The 18556-nt window shown below is 30.3% G+C and overlaps 1 protein-coding gene and 1 pseudogene across 6 annotated transcripts; one reads left to right on the forward strand and one right to left on the reverse strand.

The window, feature by feature from the left end:
• Positions 1-419: 419 nt before the first annotated feature.
• LOC131179995 (uncharacterized) lies at positions 420-1245 on the forward strand (annotated as a pseudogene).
• A 339-nt stretch (positions 1246-1584) lies between these two features.
• On the reverse strand, positions 1585-12341 carry LOC110669948 (snRNA-activating protein complex subunit). 6 transcript variants are annotated; one of them, XM_021831829.2, is made up of 12 exons: positions 12077-12341; positions 7497-7698; positions 7317-7375; positions 7160-7226; positions 7023-7075; positions 6272-6530; positions 5703-5791; positions 5519-5609; positions 4556-4654; positions 2682-2807; positions 2342-2602; positions 1585-2054 (listed from the first exon to the last, which is right to left on the reverse strand). In XM_021831829.2, exons 2-12 carry the CDS (start codon positions 7641-7643, stop codon positions 1770-1772), a joined length of 1536 nt encoding a protein of 511 aa, XP_021687521.2. In that variant the 5' UTR covers positions 7644-7698; positions 12077-12341; the 3' UTR covers positions 1585-1769. The 6 variants fall into 6 exon arrangements, with proteins under 6 accessions (XP_021687521.2, XP_058003561.1, XP_021687522.2 ...); XM_058147578.1 differs by lacking the exon at positions 12077-12341 and adding an exon at positions 8190-8477; XM_021831830.2 differs by lacking the exon at positions 12077-12341 and adding an exon at positions 8179-8477.
• Between the last annotated feature and the right edge of the window lie 6215 nt (positions 12342-18556).

The raw sequence follows: 18556 nt of genomic DNA on the forward strand, positions 1-18556 counted from the left end.
ATAATAAAAATATAATAATATAGTAAAATGATTATTCAAAGATATAATTATTTGTTATATACTTTTTTATTAATTAAATATTTTTTATATTTTTTTATTTTTTAAAATTTTTTATAAAAATTTCACTAAAAATGTAGTAATATGATAGAAATATTACTTAAAAGTATATTAATTTTTATATATTTTATTTTTTTATTAATTAAATATTATTCTTTATTTTTTATTAATTTTTGTATCTCTCCAATTTTTTTGTTGAAGAATTTATAGCAACATAATAAAAATATAATAATATAATAGTTTCATTGCTTAAAGATATAGAATCATTTGAAATCGCTTCAATCATATGATTATTTTTATTATTTTAAATATTAAAATTTTATTATACAGTTAAAAAAAGAGTAAAAAAAAAGAAATTAAATAGAAAACGTACAATATTATTAACAATGTTACGTGGTAATACCATTAAAAAAGCAATAGACTTGGTTCTGGTTGCCAGCCCCAACAAATCACATTTGAGGCTTGTCAAGCAATACATGGCATTAGTGGTATTCTCCATCAGCCCTGTTGATCGCTTCCCGCATCTTTCTCTCGAAACACATGACATCCTATGGTAAGCAAACAGTTCTATAAGTCATTGACCGTCTTTTCTTCATGGGGTAAGCAGAACCGACTGAAGGCCTCAAGAAAAGTATAAAGATACTTGAAGAACGTGTGCACAAGAAGTCCAAATTCCTGTATCTTGCATCTCTCTGCTAGTCCAACAAGATCATACCATGCCATCAACATGCAGAATCCCATTCCCATCCATCGGTTTCATGTGGGATTTGGCTTTGGAACTTCTAATGGATTTATCATGCATGAGTTTGAAAAGTTCTTGGTGAGACTGCTTGGAGGCGTGATAAGAGATGTCAAATTGAAAATTGGAAAAGAAGGTATGATAGTAATGCTTGGAGAGTAAGAGGCAATGAAGAAAGGAGAATTTTATTAGAACTGGGCAATTCTGGACATGTTTACCTGAGATACAGCTACATTTAAGGCGGAGTTGATTAGTGCACCAGACCCGGAGAAACTGTGGTTAGTTTAAAGGAAAAACGGGAAGCACATGATCCTAACATAGACGCTACTGTTACAGGGAGGGAAGCAAACATAATTGGAGGGAGGACAAGTAGCGTTGAGAGTTGGAATTACCATGATCTTTACATGGCTAGAAGATGGGCTAAACATTTGCATGGTTATAGGCTTTGAATTACGCAACCAAAACTTCACCATACATATATGCATACATCAATCAGATCCACAAGAAGATTTCAGTCATTCTAGGTTGAACAAACAACTATGATTAAACTGCGGGAAAAAAATATGTTTTAATAAAAGTGCTTCAACAAAATCTACAAATGTAGCTAAAGACTTGTAAAATCATACCTCATCCTTTAATGCATACATCCATTGCAACTTTGTAGGACTCCTTAACATCAGCTGCTTATAAATTTAAGTAAAAGCATTTAATATATATTTCCCACAAAATTTGCAACTTGGAAGCCTAATGCAATACATACACCACGTAGCCAGCACTGTAGAACACACTTCAATAACTTCCATGACACTCCAGAGAATGCATTCAGTAATACATCGAGTCGGTAATTTTAATAATCAGTAGTCTTTAGACTTATAAACTCATGGAATTTATCGCTACAATTAAAACTATGGTTGCCAAGAAAGGAACTTGTTCAAGCAATTGCAAGTTCAAAAACAAAGATCGAATACAAGAATTAGTCATGAAGATAGTCATAAGTTGAGAAATCACTGTATAGTAGAGATCCATTCTCAGAGTAGTGAAGAAGGTAATAGCAGTCATTACAGAAATAGCAAGGGTTATCTGGGGTCCATTTGTCATCCACAGTCACTTTTGTAGCCCTGAAAATGTTGCAAACATTGCATTTCTGGAAACGTAATTTTAGTTGGAAAATTACTATTGGATAAGCTGCCCGGTTTTGGACATCCTCAGGATGAATCAATCTTAGGTCTCTGATGACAATGGTATGCTTGCAGTCTCCCTGTATCAAGTAGTTTCCCAAATAAAAAACCGAATAAACACATGTTATGAGGATGCCTACAAGAACACAAGCCGACGTTAAAAAAAAAACCGAATAAATACATGTTATGAGGATGCCTACAAGAACACAAGCCGACGTAAAAATACAACCACCAGCTCATGCCAAGCACAAATTTGAGATGATGAAACTTAAAAACTCATGTCATTTGAAGGTCAAATACTATACAAAAGATTGCTAAAAATTGGAGTCAATACTTTAGCCAAGTAAATGTAAAGGTAAAATTGTACCTGATGACAGTAGAGGTATCCAGCACCAAGACGAAATCTCAAGTCACAAAACCGAGTTTTTTGCATGTCAACACGTCTGAATTGGGGCAATTGTGAAGTTGTTACCTCACCTATGACTGCTTTCTGTTTTCGTTGTAACTCACCACTTATGATACATTCCCATTTTCTAAGAGCATCATCTTTTGAGTTTGTAAGCCAATCAAAAATAGGTTCACTATAATCTATTGCAGATGGATCCCTTGTATCATTGCAAAACACATCCTACACAATTGCACATTCCATTACATAAAGTGACAAAATATCTTTGTGATAAAACCAAACTAGAGTGAATAGAACTTACTTCTATGAGAAAATATCCGGATGGATCATAATGCCCTGCCTTTTGCATCACTTGGTCTGTCATGCAATAAATCCTGTCCCTCATTTCAGTTAACATTTGTCTTCCTAGGACCAAGAACTCTTGTGTCTATAAAACAATTCAAAATGAAATCAATAACACTATTGGAAAGGAGAAAGTAAAGCCAAGAAAAAGATTATGTATATTGAGAAGCAACAGAAAACGGGAGCTAAACCAAATCACTACCCAGAAACTCGCTCATACCCCAGAGAGAGAGAGAGAGAGAGTTACGTCAATTCAATTTAAAAAAATATACATCTGTGTATTGCAAGTGAAACCATTGAATGTAAGCAAATTTCTACCAAATAGATGAGATAACCGCTACACGAACAATAGCCGATAACCATTCTTAAACAGAGCATAAGATTTTAGAAAGGTCATCAACCAAATAGAATATATACAGAAAATGAAGGGTCCTATTTAGAGAGCAAATTTCAAATAGAATACTATATTGCTTCTTAATACATTCTATCCTGATTCCTGAGCAAATTTCATGTAAAGAACTGCAATGATTCTTAATACATAAAAAAAAAAACACTTTATTCTTGGTCATAACTTTATTCTTGGTCATAACATTGAAAGAACAGTCATCATAGACATGCTACGTTGTTGATAGAGCATCATCTTCTTCTCAAAAATACTCGTACTAAGGAAGCATATCCATTCCCAAATCCCAACAAAGCAACAACCCAAAGAAAGTTTTGACATTTAGTTAACTGGACAGTAGAGTAGCGAAACGCATGTTTCTTTCATGATTAGAATATGCAAAACACAAATTTTTTACACAAGAAGCCAATAAATTCTTTATCAATCCATCCTCAATTCCCATAATCCTAGGACCAGGAGAGCAAATAAATCTTATCTTGCAGCTCCAAGAGCCATATTTTTTTTCTACAAGTAATCTTAAAAAAGGTTTGCATGCACATGCAAAGCCTTTATTATTTTCCTGATATTTCAAAATGAACGACATAATAATATGGTAAATAGCAAATTAGCAAATAGGAAACTAGTTTGACAGGAAATCTCTGAATCAAAGACTAGGCTTGCAATAGATAGCTCCAAAGTGCAGACTGAAACGTCAAACTCTTCCAGAATCCTTTGCTTAAAATGAATACAGCAACCTGCTTCAGACCTATTTTTTTAGACCCTGCAAACTTCTAAAAGAAGTATAGCCATACAAAGAAAACAAAATAATTTCCAAATTACAAACCCATGAGACCTAGATAAGTAACAAGCATTCTTTAACCTTTGCTTATAAACTCTGGGTAAACATCCAAAATTCTGGCACACTATGACACTATTGTATCATACAAGCCCAATTCAATGAATGACCCTAAAGGTTCCTGCATACTATTTATATCCAAAAACATGAATCATGTTTTCAAAGCTTCAAAGAAAATTTGTATTCCCATCTGAAAAAGAAGAAAAGCACAGTAGGAGGCTACATAATATTCTAATTTAATGTAGCCCTAAGATACTAGGAATTTTACAATGGAATCCACATAGGAGAAAATGAATATCTGTTGATTGGTAAACCATTACAAACCACTCAAAATTGAGAAAATAAACAAAACATAAAGGATTTAGATTACTCCAAAAAATTTAAAATAAGAAACAAAATCCAAAACTAGCTATGTATTAGATTTAGCACTACACAAAATAAATAAATAAAATCCCATACTTTTATCCTACTTCTCTGACAATTATTGATAGAACACAACCATAATTACATAAGCATCATAATCTTAACTACGGTAGCTAAAAATAATAGAAATCAAGATAATTTATTTCTAAGACAACAGAATAGAAAGGTATACCTTTAACCAGTGTCGTATGTTGTGGTAAACCTCAATGCAAAGAACAACCTCTGGATGATGTACAGGTATGTGTTCTTGAACATTTGAGGGCTTTAACTGCTGTTAATTTGAGCAAAGGCATGGCCAAATAATAAATGAAAAGTTTTCAACAATATGAATGAGCAAATAAACAAATTAGACTATTAGCCCCTCATTTAGTGCATCTGGAATTGGTTTTTGGGAATGGACAGTAGACTTTTCAATTCCTTTGTTTGAAGCGTTGTCTAGAATTGGAATTACAAAACCCAGTCCATTTCTACAGAATTGAAAAATAACTAGAAATGCATCTTTACATTTTTTAAGAAGGTGCCTAAAAATTAGAATTCCAAATTTCAGTCTCCTCTGTTTTTCAATTACATCTGCTCCATGTCTCCCAACACATCACAAGGTTTCTCTCTAACCGCTGCCCACACCTCAACTTGAAGTTCACCATCAAGCGCAGTCACCAGCACTGTCAATGGACAAACAACTGGCTACCAACTTTGCAATCAAGACATCAATATTGATTTTCTCATTCTTAAGACCACCTATCCCTTTCTTCTTATCCACAATCTTCAATCCTCAGTCACCACAAAAGATTATCCCAATATGGTAGTATTCCTACCAATCACTAGATGTGGCTAGATTTTCTTTTTATTTCACCCTTTTAATCACAACATATAATATTTCAAAAGTATATCTTCGGTTCTTTATATATATATATATATATATATATATATGTTTCATTTTCATTTGTTTTCATCACTAGTTAGAGGGATAAGTGGCATCATCAGCCGTTAAGCTTATGGCTTTTCTTCCCTGAGTTCTGGTCTAATTGCGGTAGAGGTTATTTTGTACTTGCAAGGTATTATACGTGGATGTGTTTGTACAGAAAGCAAAAAATACAAGGAAAAAAAAATTCTAATGGACAATTTATTAGCCAACCTGTTTCCCAGAATTTGAAGATGGTAGCATTTTCAGCCTTTCACCGCTCTCTGGCTCCAAGGATGGAATGGCACCCTTGTTGGCTTTGCAACTAGCATGAGACCGAAATAAGAGGCAATAATAAAGCTAAATTCAGAGGATGCCTCAATTACACATAATTGAATACTTATATACTAAAACATACTTAAATGAATGCAGTCTGACAGTTGCTTTGTCTTGATCCTGCTTTTGTTTGATTTTCAATACTTCATCCACCTTCGCAAAGCAACTCTCCTGGACATGCAAGAATAACAAATTCATCAAATAGACAAAGCATCTAAGGTACATTCACCATAAATGAGGGACAATTAAGAACATGTTGCACCTATATTTATTCTTGAATGCAATCCATTACTAGTATGGATTTGCTACCATTGTTTATTAATCTGATTAACTGCAGCTAAGCTAATTTCAAACATGTAAATGCGCTTAAGCAAAGATTAGCTGTTATATTATGTTCATTTTCATCTTGGAAGCAAATTACCAAGGTAAGAGTATCAAGCGATCACCACATAAAAAGAAAATGTACTTTAGTAACATGAACAGAAACATCATTGAATAAAGCAAATGTCCAGATTAAAAAAAGGAAAGAAATCAACTCTACAATTTATATAGCATATCTTATCAAGCATCGTTCCAACATGGAAATTATATATTAGCAGCACACATAAAAAGGTGAAAGCTAACATAGTAGCAGTAGGACAGGTAACATACGTCAACATCACATTTATTTGCCTTCTTTCCTTTTCCCTTCCTTGAATTGTTGTTATTGATAGTTCCATTACAGCTGGTTCCACTATGAGATCCATCTGAAGATTTCAACAGTCTTTGTCTCTTCCTTGACTTCTTGTTAGCAATTGTTCCGTTGCAATAAGTTTCTCCATTTAATGATTCCAAAGTGGCTGAAGGATCTCCTAATTCAGAGCTTTCCAAATCTGTATTATTGCTTGAATCCCTAATATCATTTTCTCTCCTAAAGAAAAAAAAAAGGTAAAAATATTTAGGAGGAAGGGGAAAAAAATACCATGCTACAAAATATTTATTTTGGATAAAAGGCTATGAAGTAGAAGGTAAACCAAATTAACATAGCTTATCAATACAATCTGGTGCAATTCAACAATGGTGAAGCAACAAGGACCTAGTTTTGAGATTTCATTTTATTTAATACTGACAAACTAGATTCCCATTCACACATCATAAACCATGGGAACCCAGAGCTTTCACTCTTTTAGTGTCATCTATTTCCTAGGGATGGGACTCATTGAGATGGAAAGGCAAATATATACATACATGCATGCATACATGAGAAGAAAAGAGGTATCTGATTTTGAATAAACCACAATAAACCTGCACATGAAATGAGTATCGATAACAAGCTGGCAATGGGAGGGAGTGGAATTTTGATATACAAATTAGTGTACACAAATAAAATGCTAGCAAAAGCACATTTACCTATACTACTCACCTGGCAATCAAGCCCTTTGAGGATGGCCGCAAGGAACTTTCATTCTTCTCATCCTATGATTAGCATCAATGAAAACATTAGTTGAGTTTCTCTGATTGCATAATACATAGGTTTTAGAACAAAAATATTTAACCTACATTCAGAGTTTCCTTCAAGGCCATCTCCACCAAATCTTCGTCGCTATAAATTTTAAGCTCATCAATCCTACAACCAATTGAATTTTTGCAATCAATAATTTCTACATAGAACGCTGAAAAAAAAAATTAAAAAGAACCAAAGACAGAAGAAACATACAAAATATTATCATCATTGGATGGTGAAATAGCATGCAAGCACAATTCATCCTTCAAATCCTACATAAAAGGGACAGGATTCCAAATTAATCAGGCAAGCAGTTGATTAAATAATTTTAAGCGTAAGAAGATACCAATATTGATTAATCCAAGAGTACATAGTGTATAGCGAACAAGAAACCTCAAGTTCATAGAAAAGAGCAGACTCAAAGTCAGAAACCCTTGTGAGAGGTCCCACCAAGTTGGGAACGTAAATAGGTCCCCCACGAGCAATTGAAACATTCATCTCTTGATCCCCATCTCCATCTCTTGAATTTATCATCTCCATCTCTAGCTTTGTTCCTCCTGAATGGAGAAAGTGCGCAAAGGAGCTGACAGGACACCTAAGCAATTAACAATAGAACAGTGAAGCAAATGAAAGGATGAAGGGAATGTGTAACTTTATTTTCTATCTCTGCATAATTATAAAGTTTCTTCAATCATATCCAAAGAAAGGAGAAGGAAGAAAATGCTACACATAATTCCCTGAATATAAGCAAATACATAAGGGTGAAAGAAGTGAGAGTTCATCTCTCTTCTTAGTGAGAGAGTTTTTCTCTGACTTCTGTCTACAGTTTCGAGTGACTACTGTTCAAGTAACCCTCCTCTGTCCTTTGGGCAAGGGAAGGTCCCTCAACCCAACCGAAGGTGGAACTTCCCTCCCCCCTTAGGTTGGCTTGCATAGTTTTGAGTTTGGGTTGTTTTTGTTGATCTGTGAGTTCTAAGCGTCATTTGAGAGTGTTTTGATGCAAATCGATGAATTGGTTTCAGTCTCTGTTTTAGGGGATCCCCCTGTTGGCTGGCATCTTAAGTAGTAAGAGTACCAATTGGTTACCGTCTCCGCCACTTCTTGGACCAAATGAGAATAAGATGTTCGTTGTCTTGCCAAGCCTATTCCCGGTTCAGTCCGGCCCAAGTTCCTAGCCTTGGGTTTTCTTGAATTATTGCTTCTTAGCTCACCTAGATCTCGATTTCTTTAGGGGAAATTGCTTTGTTGTATCTCAGATGGCTCAGAAGAGGTGGTTTCTGTCTGAGCTTCCCTGTGTTCATTTACTTGTTTAAGCAATTTCTCCTTGGCGGCCGACAATGAGGTGATGAGATGAATGAAGTGGTCCATGCTAGAGTGGCTGCTGATGAATTTTTAGGCTTAATACATATACATCTAGGGCTCCGATTGGGTTCCTTTATCATGGGTCTGGGATTTGAGTTTGTAGCTATAATTTTCTATTCTGGGCTTAGGACTGTAACTCTACTTTTTTAACGAAATATTCCTCTTTTCTTGATTAAAAAAAAAAGAGAAAGGAAGAGAAAAAAATGATGTCATTTTCATTTATTTATATTAAGCAATAGAAAGTGAAAAAGTTAAGTGGTAAACTAACTACTAGCGCATAAAGCTAGCTGGCAATTCGTGTTCACAAAGCATAAAAGTGTCATGTCAACATATACTTATAACATAAATATGTTTATCTCAAACATGACTCATTTAATTAATTATATCAAAATGCTCAACCCTTACACGGATACGTTTATGATACAAGTTACAAGATACGTGAATTTGTTTAAATAAATGAATCATTATACATATTACATGACACGACACGACACGTTTCACCCTTCAAATAAATGAATTATGTAAATTTTCTTTAATAAAATAATTAAAAAAATTTTAATTTTATAAAGATAAGGACGTTTTAATTAAATTTTTAAAATATGAAGTTTAAATAATTAATTTGAATAAATTATAAGGAGCTGATAGTAATTTATCCAAATAAAAATGAGATAAATAAAAAATAAGAATAGAAGGAACCGAATTATCATCATGGAGGGCGGGGGGTGGGTGACTTGGTTCTGCTTTTCTACATTCTTAATTTCATTTGGGTCAAGTCTCTCTCTCTCTCTCTCTCTCTCTCTCTCTCTCTTTGTTTTTCTTTGATGCACAATTTCAGCTCTCTCTCTCCCTCCATTCCTTTCCCATAATTAGGGGTGAGCATTCGGTTCAAACCGAACTGAACCGAACCGAATTATATATTTTAGAAACCGAACCGAACTGAAATGGATGAAAAATTAAATCGAACCGAACCGCTTTATTTCGGTTCGGTTCAAATCTATTGGTTTTGATTTTTGATTAATTTTTTAATTTAGACTTGATTTTCAAGTTATTTAGTCTAATTTTGACTTTGGTTTGAACCTAATAACTATTCATTAATGAAATTAAATAATTTATATATATAATTAAATATAATTAAATATAATTCATAAATTCTCTATAAAATTAAATCAATTCAAAAATCGATTCGGTTCGATTTGGTTCGATTTGAATATATAAAATTACTATTCAGTTCGGTTCGGTTTAACCGATATTTTTTCTCTTCAAAATCGAACCGAACCGAAATAACCGAAATTTTTATAATATAAAACCGAACCGATTAAATTTTAAAACCAAACCAATTGATTCGGTTCGGTTCGATTTTTTGATTTGAACCGAAATCTGCTCACCCCCTGCCCTTAATTATCTATTCAACACCTGAGATTAACAGCTCTATCACAGATTGATAGTTAATCTGTATCTTAAGCAATAGCTATCAAGAATAATACAAGGCCAGCAGCTCCAAAATCTCTTATTTCATGAGATTAATCCAACATAGATCTGGGTACATGCTTTTCCCCCCTTCCTTTATCCTCTGTTTATGATTTGTGCTTTTTTTTTTTCCTTCTTTTTCTTTCCTTGATTAATTTTTTACTCTTCTCATTTTGTTGGGTTCCTCAGTTTGTACTGCTTAACATGCGCAAATTTCTCTGCTTTTTATGTTCTAATTCTCTTCCTCTGTTTTCTGATTTTCTGTAATCCTAATTTTGTTCTTTCTTTTACTTTAAGGGTGTTTATAATAAATTTCTGACGTTGCTTCTTTTTTTTTGTTCTTTTTCTTTTTCTTTATTTCTTTGTTTGTTTGCCAGTAATAGGGTAATTATGTATATCTGAGGGTCATATGGTTTATGCAGCTGTTTGGCAGTCATCATCCTACAACTTTGGTAGTTCCATGCTTTCTTTTCATATGTATACATACTCTTATCCTACAGCATTAAAAATTTGGGCCAATTGCTCTCTAACCTTCATTACTTCAACTTGGTTCTGTTAGGCATACTTCCCAATTGTATGTTAGTATACAAAGTTGCTGAATTTTAGATTGTCAACTTTATAACAACTGTTTTTAACTAAAACTAAACCTGTTTCCAATTGTGAAACATTTATGTGCAAAAGAACTTGGGAATTTTGTTTGCCACTAACCATGTCTTTCATTCTTTTTTTGTTGTGAATTCGTGACATGTATGTTCTTGGATTTTTGTAGCCAAATTTCAATTCACAATTGGATATGTAGCTGTGATTTGTTTCCCCATTAGCAACTGCCATATGCATTGGCAGTCTGACATGTCTATAGATGTAGATAATGTTGCATTGGATTTGGCTGTAGATAGCGTTGCACTTCTATTATATTCAATTTTAACTAGATTAGATAAAATGCTATACATTTTATTGCAGTGCTTACTTAATGTTAAGTAGCATTAAATATGTTTATGTATTGCAATTTTAGCAATAGAAAGGGAAGTGATCAAACTAGGGTTAGCTTAGATATAATAGAGGTTTCCTAGAGCACACACATTAGATACCTAGGATCTATTACGAGGAAATGGTGAGGTGAGAAGGATGTCAGCCATAGTATTAAAGGAAGATGGTTGAGTAGAAAAGTGTGACAAAAGTTCCTTGTGATAAAAAAAACTCTAGAAAAGTTGAAGAGAATACTTTACAGAACAAAATTTGAGCAACTATGATATATGGCAATGAATGTTTAGCTATGAATAAATGACTCTTTTACAAGATTAGCATGGAGAAATGAGAATGCTAAGATGGATATGTCAAAATTCAAGGATGTAGATATGAGGAATGGATGTCATAGAGATGGTTTGAAGTTTGAACATGTGGATTGTAAACTAAAAATGCACCAGTGCAGAAGGTTGGGCATATTAAAATTGTAAGAAAGCGAGTGGTGATCTAGTATGATGTGGGGAAAGTTAGAATAAATGATTTTGAGGCTATAGATATTTTGAAAGATATATAGCCCTGAAGTAAGTGGAATAGAGACCATGCACCCACCCGCATATCAATTCAATGCATATAAACTCAAAAGCTCTGTATATCTCAAAATAAACAGACCATGCACAGAATGGATAAAACCTCCACAGCCAACCAGAAAATGATTATTTCTGTTTCCAAACGACCCAAAATTCACCCGCCCAGAAAATATACAATGCAAACCCAAATCTCATCTTTGCAAAAAAGCCAAAACCCTGGAGATCAAACTCAGTGGTTAAGCTAATCAAAAACCCCGAAATCACATCAAATTGATCAAACGCACAATAAATCAAAACCCTAAGTTCGAATCATCAAAGTTGATGGCTCGTAACTGGACGAACCGTAAAAGTATAGCACTTGAGCGATTGAACACACCCCCTTCCCCCAACCCGGCTTGAAAATTTTTGAGAGAATTTAAAAGCTGGAAACTTCAAATTTAGATAACTGAAGTTGAGAAAGAAAGATCAGTTGAGCTGGGAGATTGAGTTAAGAACAGAGCACCAATTGCAGATTAAATTGGAATTACAAAGAAAGAGCAATAAAATAAACTCGAGAGTGTGAGATTAAGGTTCAGAGATTTGTAAAGTTCTGACCTTCTCCAACTTCACCAATTGCAGATAAATCAACAGCCTTCAAACTCACTTGGGCTTTTCGATTCTTCGCGCTTTCTCTCTGTTTCCGCTCTTCTTCTTTTTCTTCTAATCTGTCTTCGACTGCATTTTTCTCTTCTTTTGGGTTTAGCTGATTTGCATACAGAGAGAGAGCTTTGCTTTGTGTAGCTCGATCCCCCGCTATTACTTTTCCCTCTCTTTTTTTAACTTTTTTTTTTCCCTTCGTTCTCTTCCTTCTCGGCAGCTCGCCTCTCACAATGTCTCAGCTTCTTGTCTTTTTCAAGTGCAAACGTGTTTAATTATTTTTTTTTCTTTATTTTTCTATTTCTTTAATATATATTTAAAAAAAATAATAACCTTTCATATAATATACTTCTGTTAATTTAAATTTAAGTTTAATATAATTTTTGCCATTGATTTTTTTATAGTGTTATCTAATTTCATTATAATTATTAAATTATTATTCATTAATTAAGTGTTTCAGTCATAAAATAAAAAATAATTTTAATTATTTCTCTTATAAATTTTTATTATATAAAAATATATAATTTTTCATACAATTATTAAAATTTTTATAGAATATATGAGTTTGAAATGGTAACAAATTTTATAATACAAATTTATTACATTTTTTAATATTTTATTTTGAACATGGTAATAGCAATTTCTAATACAAATTTTAAAAAAAAAAATTAATTTGAAAATAATAAAATAACTAGTAATAGTAACAACAGATGATAACAAATCTGAAAAATCAGTTACATACTAAATTATAAAATTAAATTTCAAAAAAAATAAAACAAAGATTTGATAAATAAAATATAAATAAAACTAAATCATTTTACGATAATTAATAGATTTTAAAAAAAAAAATTTACAGTATATAAGAAGATAGAATTCTATTACCTATTAAAATTCTATTAGAAATATAAAAATCAATAAAACTAAATAAAATTTAAAGTGCGCGCACACATAATGTAAATATTGAGATTTCTTTTGTTTGTGAATTAGTATTATTATAATTAGTTTAATTAATTATGTGAAGTTTTAATGTAAATAAATATTAATTAATTGTAAAATTATTTGTCTATAAAAGAGATATAATACACGGTGCATTGTAATTTAATATGGATTGTACTATATATATATATATATATATATATATATATATATATATATATATATAGTTACACGACATTTAATATCAATAATATTCATATATTATGATCCAAAAAAAATTATGATATAATTTCACAAAATAAGGCAAATCTTTTAAAATATTATAGGCAAAATTAAAATTCAATCATGCATTTTAATGAAACTAATTATTTAATTTCTATACTTTTAAATATACTATTTAATTATTACATTTTACTTTTATTAAACTATTTAATTTTTTTGCTAAATTTTCTATTAGTCCGTTCTTGTTAAATTATTATTTAAATATTTTATTTTAATAAAATTAATTAGTTAATTTTATATTTAAAAAAATATTATAATTTAGTCTCTTTATTTTAGTATACCTAATTACTTTGTTAATCTCTATATTTTGAAAACACAATATTTTAAAAAGTATATTTATGTGTGAAATAGAAAATTTTATTGTGTAAAGATTAAATCTAAATTTATATATTTTTTTAAATTGTCTAAATATTTTGATTTAATTTTTTAGATATCATTTTTGTGTCTTCTCTATTGAAAAATAATTTTTCTATATTATTGCCTTAATTACTTGAAGATATGGAGGAATTGATTAATTTTTTTACGTATATAGTTTGTATTAATTTTTATCAAAAGATGAAAGATAAAGAGAGAATGAGGGAGAAAAATGTGTGGGTGTAGAGGGAAAGGTATAGGGAGACACAAATAAGTGAGAGTATGAGAGAAATAAAAGGAAATAATGAGAGTAGTTTGGGTATAAAAAATAATATGAGAGATTAAAAATTAATGGAATCAAATTACGGGGGTGTTTGGTTCAGTTGTTGGATGCAGCTGATAGCTGATGAGTATCCAAACAGTTGAACTAAAGTATTTGGTAAAACTCCAAAAAGTTAGCTGATAACTGAAAGGCAGCTGATAGGATATCTATTAGCTGCAGATTCTATCAACTCTAAAATAAGAGCTGTTTAGAACTGCTCTATATTTTTTTTTATTTTTTGACTAAAATATCCCTACTCTAATGTTTATGCAGTGTCTTTCATTGTATTATCTTCTTACTCCTATTTGAATCAAAATATCGATTTCTTTTTAATCTGTCATATTCTTTATTTTATTTTCTTGCTCCTATTTCAATCGAAGCTGAGATTTCTTTTCAATTTATGTGCCATCATTGTGTCTCCTTCTTGAGCTTATCAATTGAAATTCTAATTTCTTCTCAAGGTAGAATTAATTTATGACATTAAAATGCATCAGATTATCCCTTATTGAGTCAAAAAGGTACGATTTTCTATTTTTTAATTTTATTTATACTACTGTTGGATTTCCGTTTTGAATTTAATTTGATTCTAATGATACGTGATCACACTGCTTATGAATAAAGAGTGAAAGGTAGCAACTCTAAACTCAATTTATGAACTCACACATTATGATTTCATTTTAGCTACTATATATATATTCTTTTCCCCTAATGCTATTCACCTTACAATGAAAAAAAATCAATGGTGTTCGTGAATCTAAGAGCTTGACTTAGAAATTATGTTCTGTGCCTAATACAGTAGTAATCATATTCCATTTATGATGATAGACATCTTTAGAGGTCTGAATGCTTTGCAATTAGAATAGTCATCACATAATTACATTCGAAGAAAAGCATTTGTTGATCTAGCATTTTAGCGATTAGATAAAAGTCTAAATTTTATACCACCAGATATATTTCATGATATAGATGATATTCAAGTGGAAGAAAGTAGTCAAGAAAGTAGAGCACTTCAAATGTATGCATTACGTGGTCAAATCGCTTGTAGTTTAACGTTGGCAAACAATGATTATTAATTTTTTTAAATAAATGTTATTTACTATAGTTTCAAATATATTTTTCTTTAAATTATTTAATTTTTATTTATATATTTCAATAATAAATAAATTTGTTGAAATAATAAATTAATAATATATATTTATTTTAATAATAAAATAATTAGCAATATATAAGAAATTAATAATTATATAATTATTTTAATAATAAAATAAATTACATGATACATACCTTATTTATCATTTTATATATGAACAACAGCAGCTAACATAATTTTACCAATACTTAACATCAATCAATTACTATCAGTTATCAGCTATCAGCAACAGCTATCAACTATCAATTATTAGCTGCACTCAATAATTAAATCAACAGGCCCTACATAAATTATTTAATAATTTTTTTAAAATATAAAGACTAATTAATTAATTTCACTAAAATAAAAAAAATAAATAATAGCTTATCTAGCATTAAAATTATTTAACTAACGAAAAATTTAATATAATAACTAAATAGTTTAACAAAAATAAAATAAAAAAATAAATAATAATTTTTTAAAATACAAGAATAAAATAATAAATTTCATTAAAATACAATGACTAAATACTAATTTTTCCAACACTATATATGATCAATTCTATACAATTTTTGGATTATTTTAATGTTTCAAAATCTCTTCTAGTATTATTGTTCATAATGCCATTTTAAGAGACTAACATTTGTTCTTTAAAATTGATCAATAATAATTTAAAATTATCAGGTGTCTTATCGTAGAAAATATAAAAACAATAATTATGAATGATAAAAAAAGGCAAGTGTACAGAGGAATCAACTTCGGACATTGAGAAAAATAAAATAAAACTCTATAAAATGAGAGAAATAAAATAATAAAAATATATTTATTATTAAAAATAGATATAAATAAGGGCTAAGCATGCTCGCTTGAGAAAAATTTTAGGTCTCCCTATGAAGTTCTCTATTTGACCCATGGGATAAAACCGTAAGGCTTACGGCTAAAGTGGACAATTCCTCTAGTGATTGGAGCCTGACCGTTACAATTGGTATAAGAGCGGGACACTCCCTCAGCACGGTGTGAGAGCGAGGACGCTCGAAGCTTAAGGGGGTGAGGGGCCCAGCTTAGGCTGGACGTGGCGTAAAGCTCCTTTGAAAGATAAGAAAACACGTCACACATCAGAATGGGAGGACAATGTAATGGTATATAAAATGGGGAAACTAATCACTAGAGGCGCCTTTTAGTGGAATGGGCTGGAGAGTTAGAAGAACTCCAGGGTTATGCGTGCAGAGAAATCTTAGGATGGGTGACCTCCTGGGAAGTTCTCCATTTCATCTATGGGACAAAATCATGAGTCTTACGGTAAAAGCGAACAATTCCTCTAGTGGTTAAAGCCTGGCCGTTACAATTTTCATCTAATTTTAGTTGTCAAGTACGACTACCATAAGTTCGGATTCATATGAAAATAAGTTTAATAACCATATAGATTTGTGCACTCTTTACACGCTTTAATTAATTATAAATATATCTCGATACAAATATTTAATTTAATAATTATTAAATTTGTTCTCATATGATATTAAACTTATATTAATTATACATTTATTTGTCACTTTTGAGAAATTATTTTTCTCAAAATTATATGTCATTTTGAAAATTTTAATGAATATTAATTAATGTTTCCAAATTTTACTTTATTTCTACTAAACATACCTAAAATCCATCTTATCGCCCCCTCTCTCTTAATTAAGCAATATATAAAGGGTAATTTGAGTAAATAAAAAGTATTTTGTTATAGTTTAAATGATTGAATTGTTTCTTTAATCACTTTATAAAAACCTTAAACGATGTATAAAAGTAAATGAATGGAATAATTCCAAAAAAATTATGTAATTAATGGGTGCAAATATACACTAATTAAAATTCATTAATGTACACAATTTATATTGGAAACTACAAATTGCAATTCATTAAATATCATTTGTAATTGGTGCACCTATATAAAGCTCGAACTCATAACATGATGAGTTTAATAACCATTAAATTAAATATATATATATATATATATATATATATATATTTATACATTTATTTCATACACTTCAATTAATTTTATATAAATATTAATATAAATATTTAATTTAATGATTATTAATCTTATTTTTATGTGAGTTTAAGTTTATATTAAATGCACCCTTTAAAGTAATTTAACAAAGTTTTTTTATACAATTTATCACTAAAATTGTAATTATTTATACAAATAGTAGTGCGTTAAATGAACATAACATATACATATTTACATTCATTTAAAAAATAATTTTATTATTGTAATATATTATTTATATTTGCTCATTTAACAAAGTTTTTTATACAATTTATCGCTAAAATTGTAATTATTTATACAAATAGTAGTACATTAAATGAACATAACATATACATATTTACAATAATTTAAAAAATAAATTCATTATTGTAATATATTATTTATATTTGCTTAATTTATGTAAAAGTTAAAATAAATATATCTTCATGGAAAGAGTGAGGTAAAATAAATTAGTAAAATATTCTATCTTTTACATATAGCTTTAGCGTGTCTCATTTATGATACTTCTTTATCCACTTTGATATAATTCAAATTAAGCTCAAATTAATATATATTTATAATTTGTTTCTTTGACACACGTGCAAGTATTAATTTTTTTTAATATTGTTTTATTTTCTTTAAAATAACATAAATTTTAGTTATCACATTTTACCCCTTCGTAAGGCATAATATGATTCCGTAGTATACCTAATAAATTACTGAACTTCACTTACTGATAACCCATTAAATACACCACAAGGGATTTTAAAATAATTTTCTTAATTTTTGAAGGTGGTGATAATTTCTAGCAGGTATTAAAAACGTTTAATTGAAGTTTAAAAGTTAGGTAAAATTTTTGATCATTTTTATTTTTTCGGAAATTTTGTAAAAATTTCGACAGAGTGCCAGCTATAATTGAGAAAAACTAAAATTTTTGACTTGTAGAAAAACACTTCCTCTAATTTACTTGATCAAAATCAACCACCATCACAACTCAAATCAACACAATTTTTCTCAATTCCATAATTCAAGTCAATACTCAACTCAATTATTTTCAAAACTAATACTAAAGAATTTCATTCACATTCCATTAAAGAAAAATTGATTTACATTCATTGGTTTAAATTTACATCAGAAAATCCAAAATAATATTATTACAAGTTCTGTACAATTGTTCAAGACCAATTTACAGCATGTACATACAATCATATACATTGAAATAAATATGTACAGTAAGGGTATAATGTTATACTCGACAAAATCTCAAAGCAGTGCTGTAGTCCTCAGCAGCTCACTCAGCTGCTTTACTAGTCTCTCTACCTGCGATAGCGATAAAAAAGTTATCGCTGAGTACAATGACTCAGTGGTGCACAATATACTAAAAATACTAATTTA

Source organism: Hevea brasiliensis, chromosome 5, assembly GCF_030052815.1.
Source record: "Hevea brasiliensis isolate MT/VB/25A 57/8 chromosome 5, ASM3005281v1, whole genome shotgun sequence".
Classification (NCBI taxonomy): domain Eukaryota; kingdom Viridiplantae; phylum Streptophyta; class Magnoliopsida; order Malpighiales; family Euphorbiaceae; genus Hevea; species Hevea brasiliensis.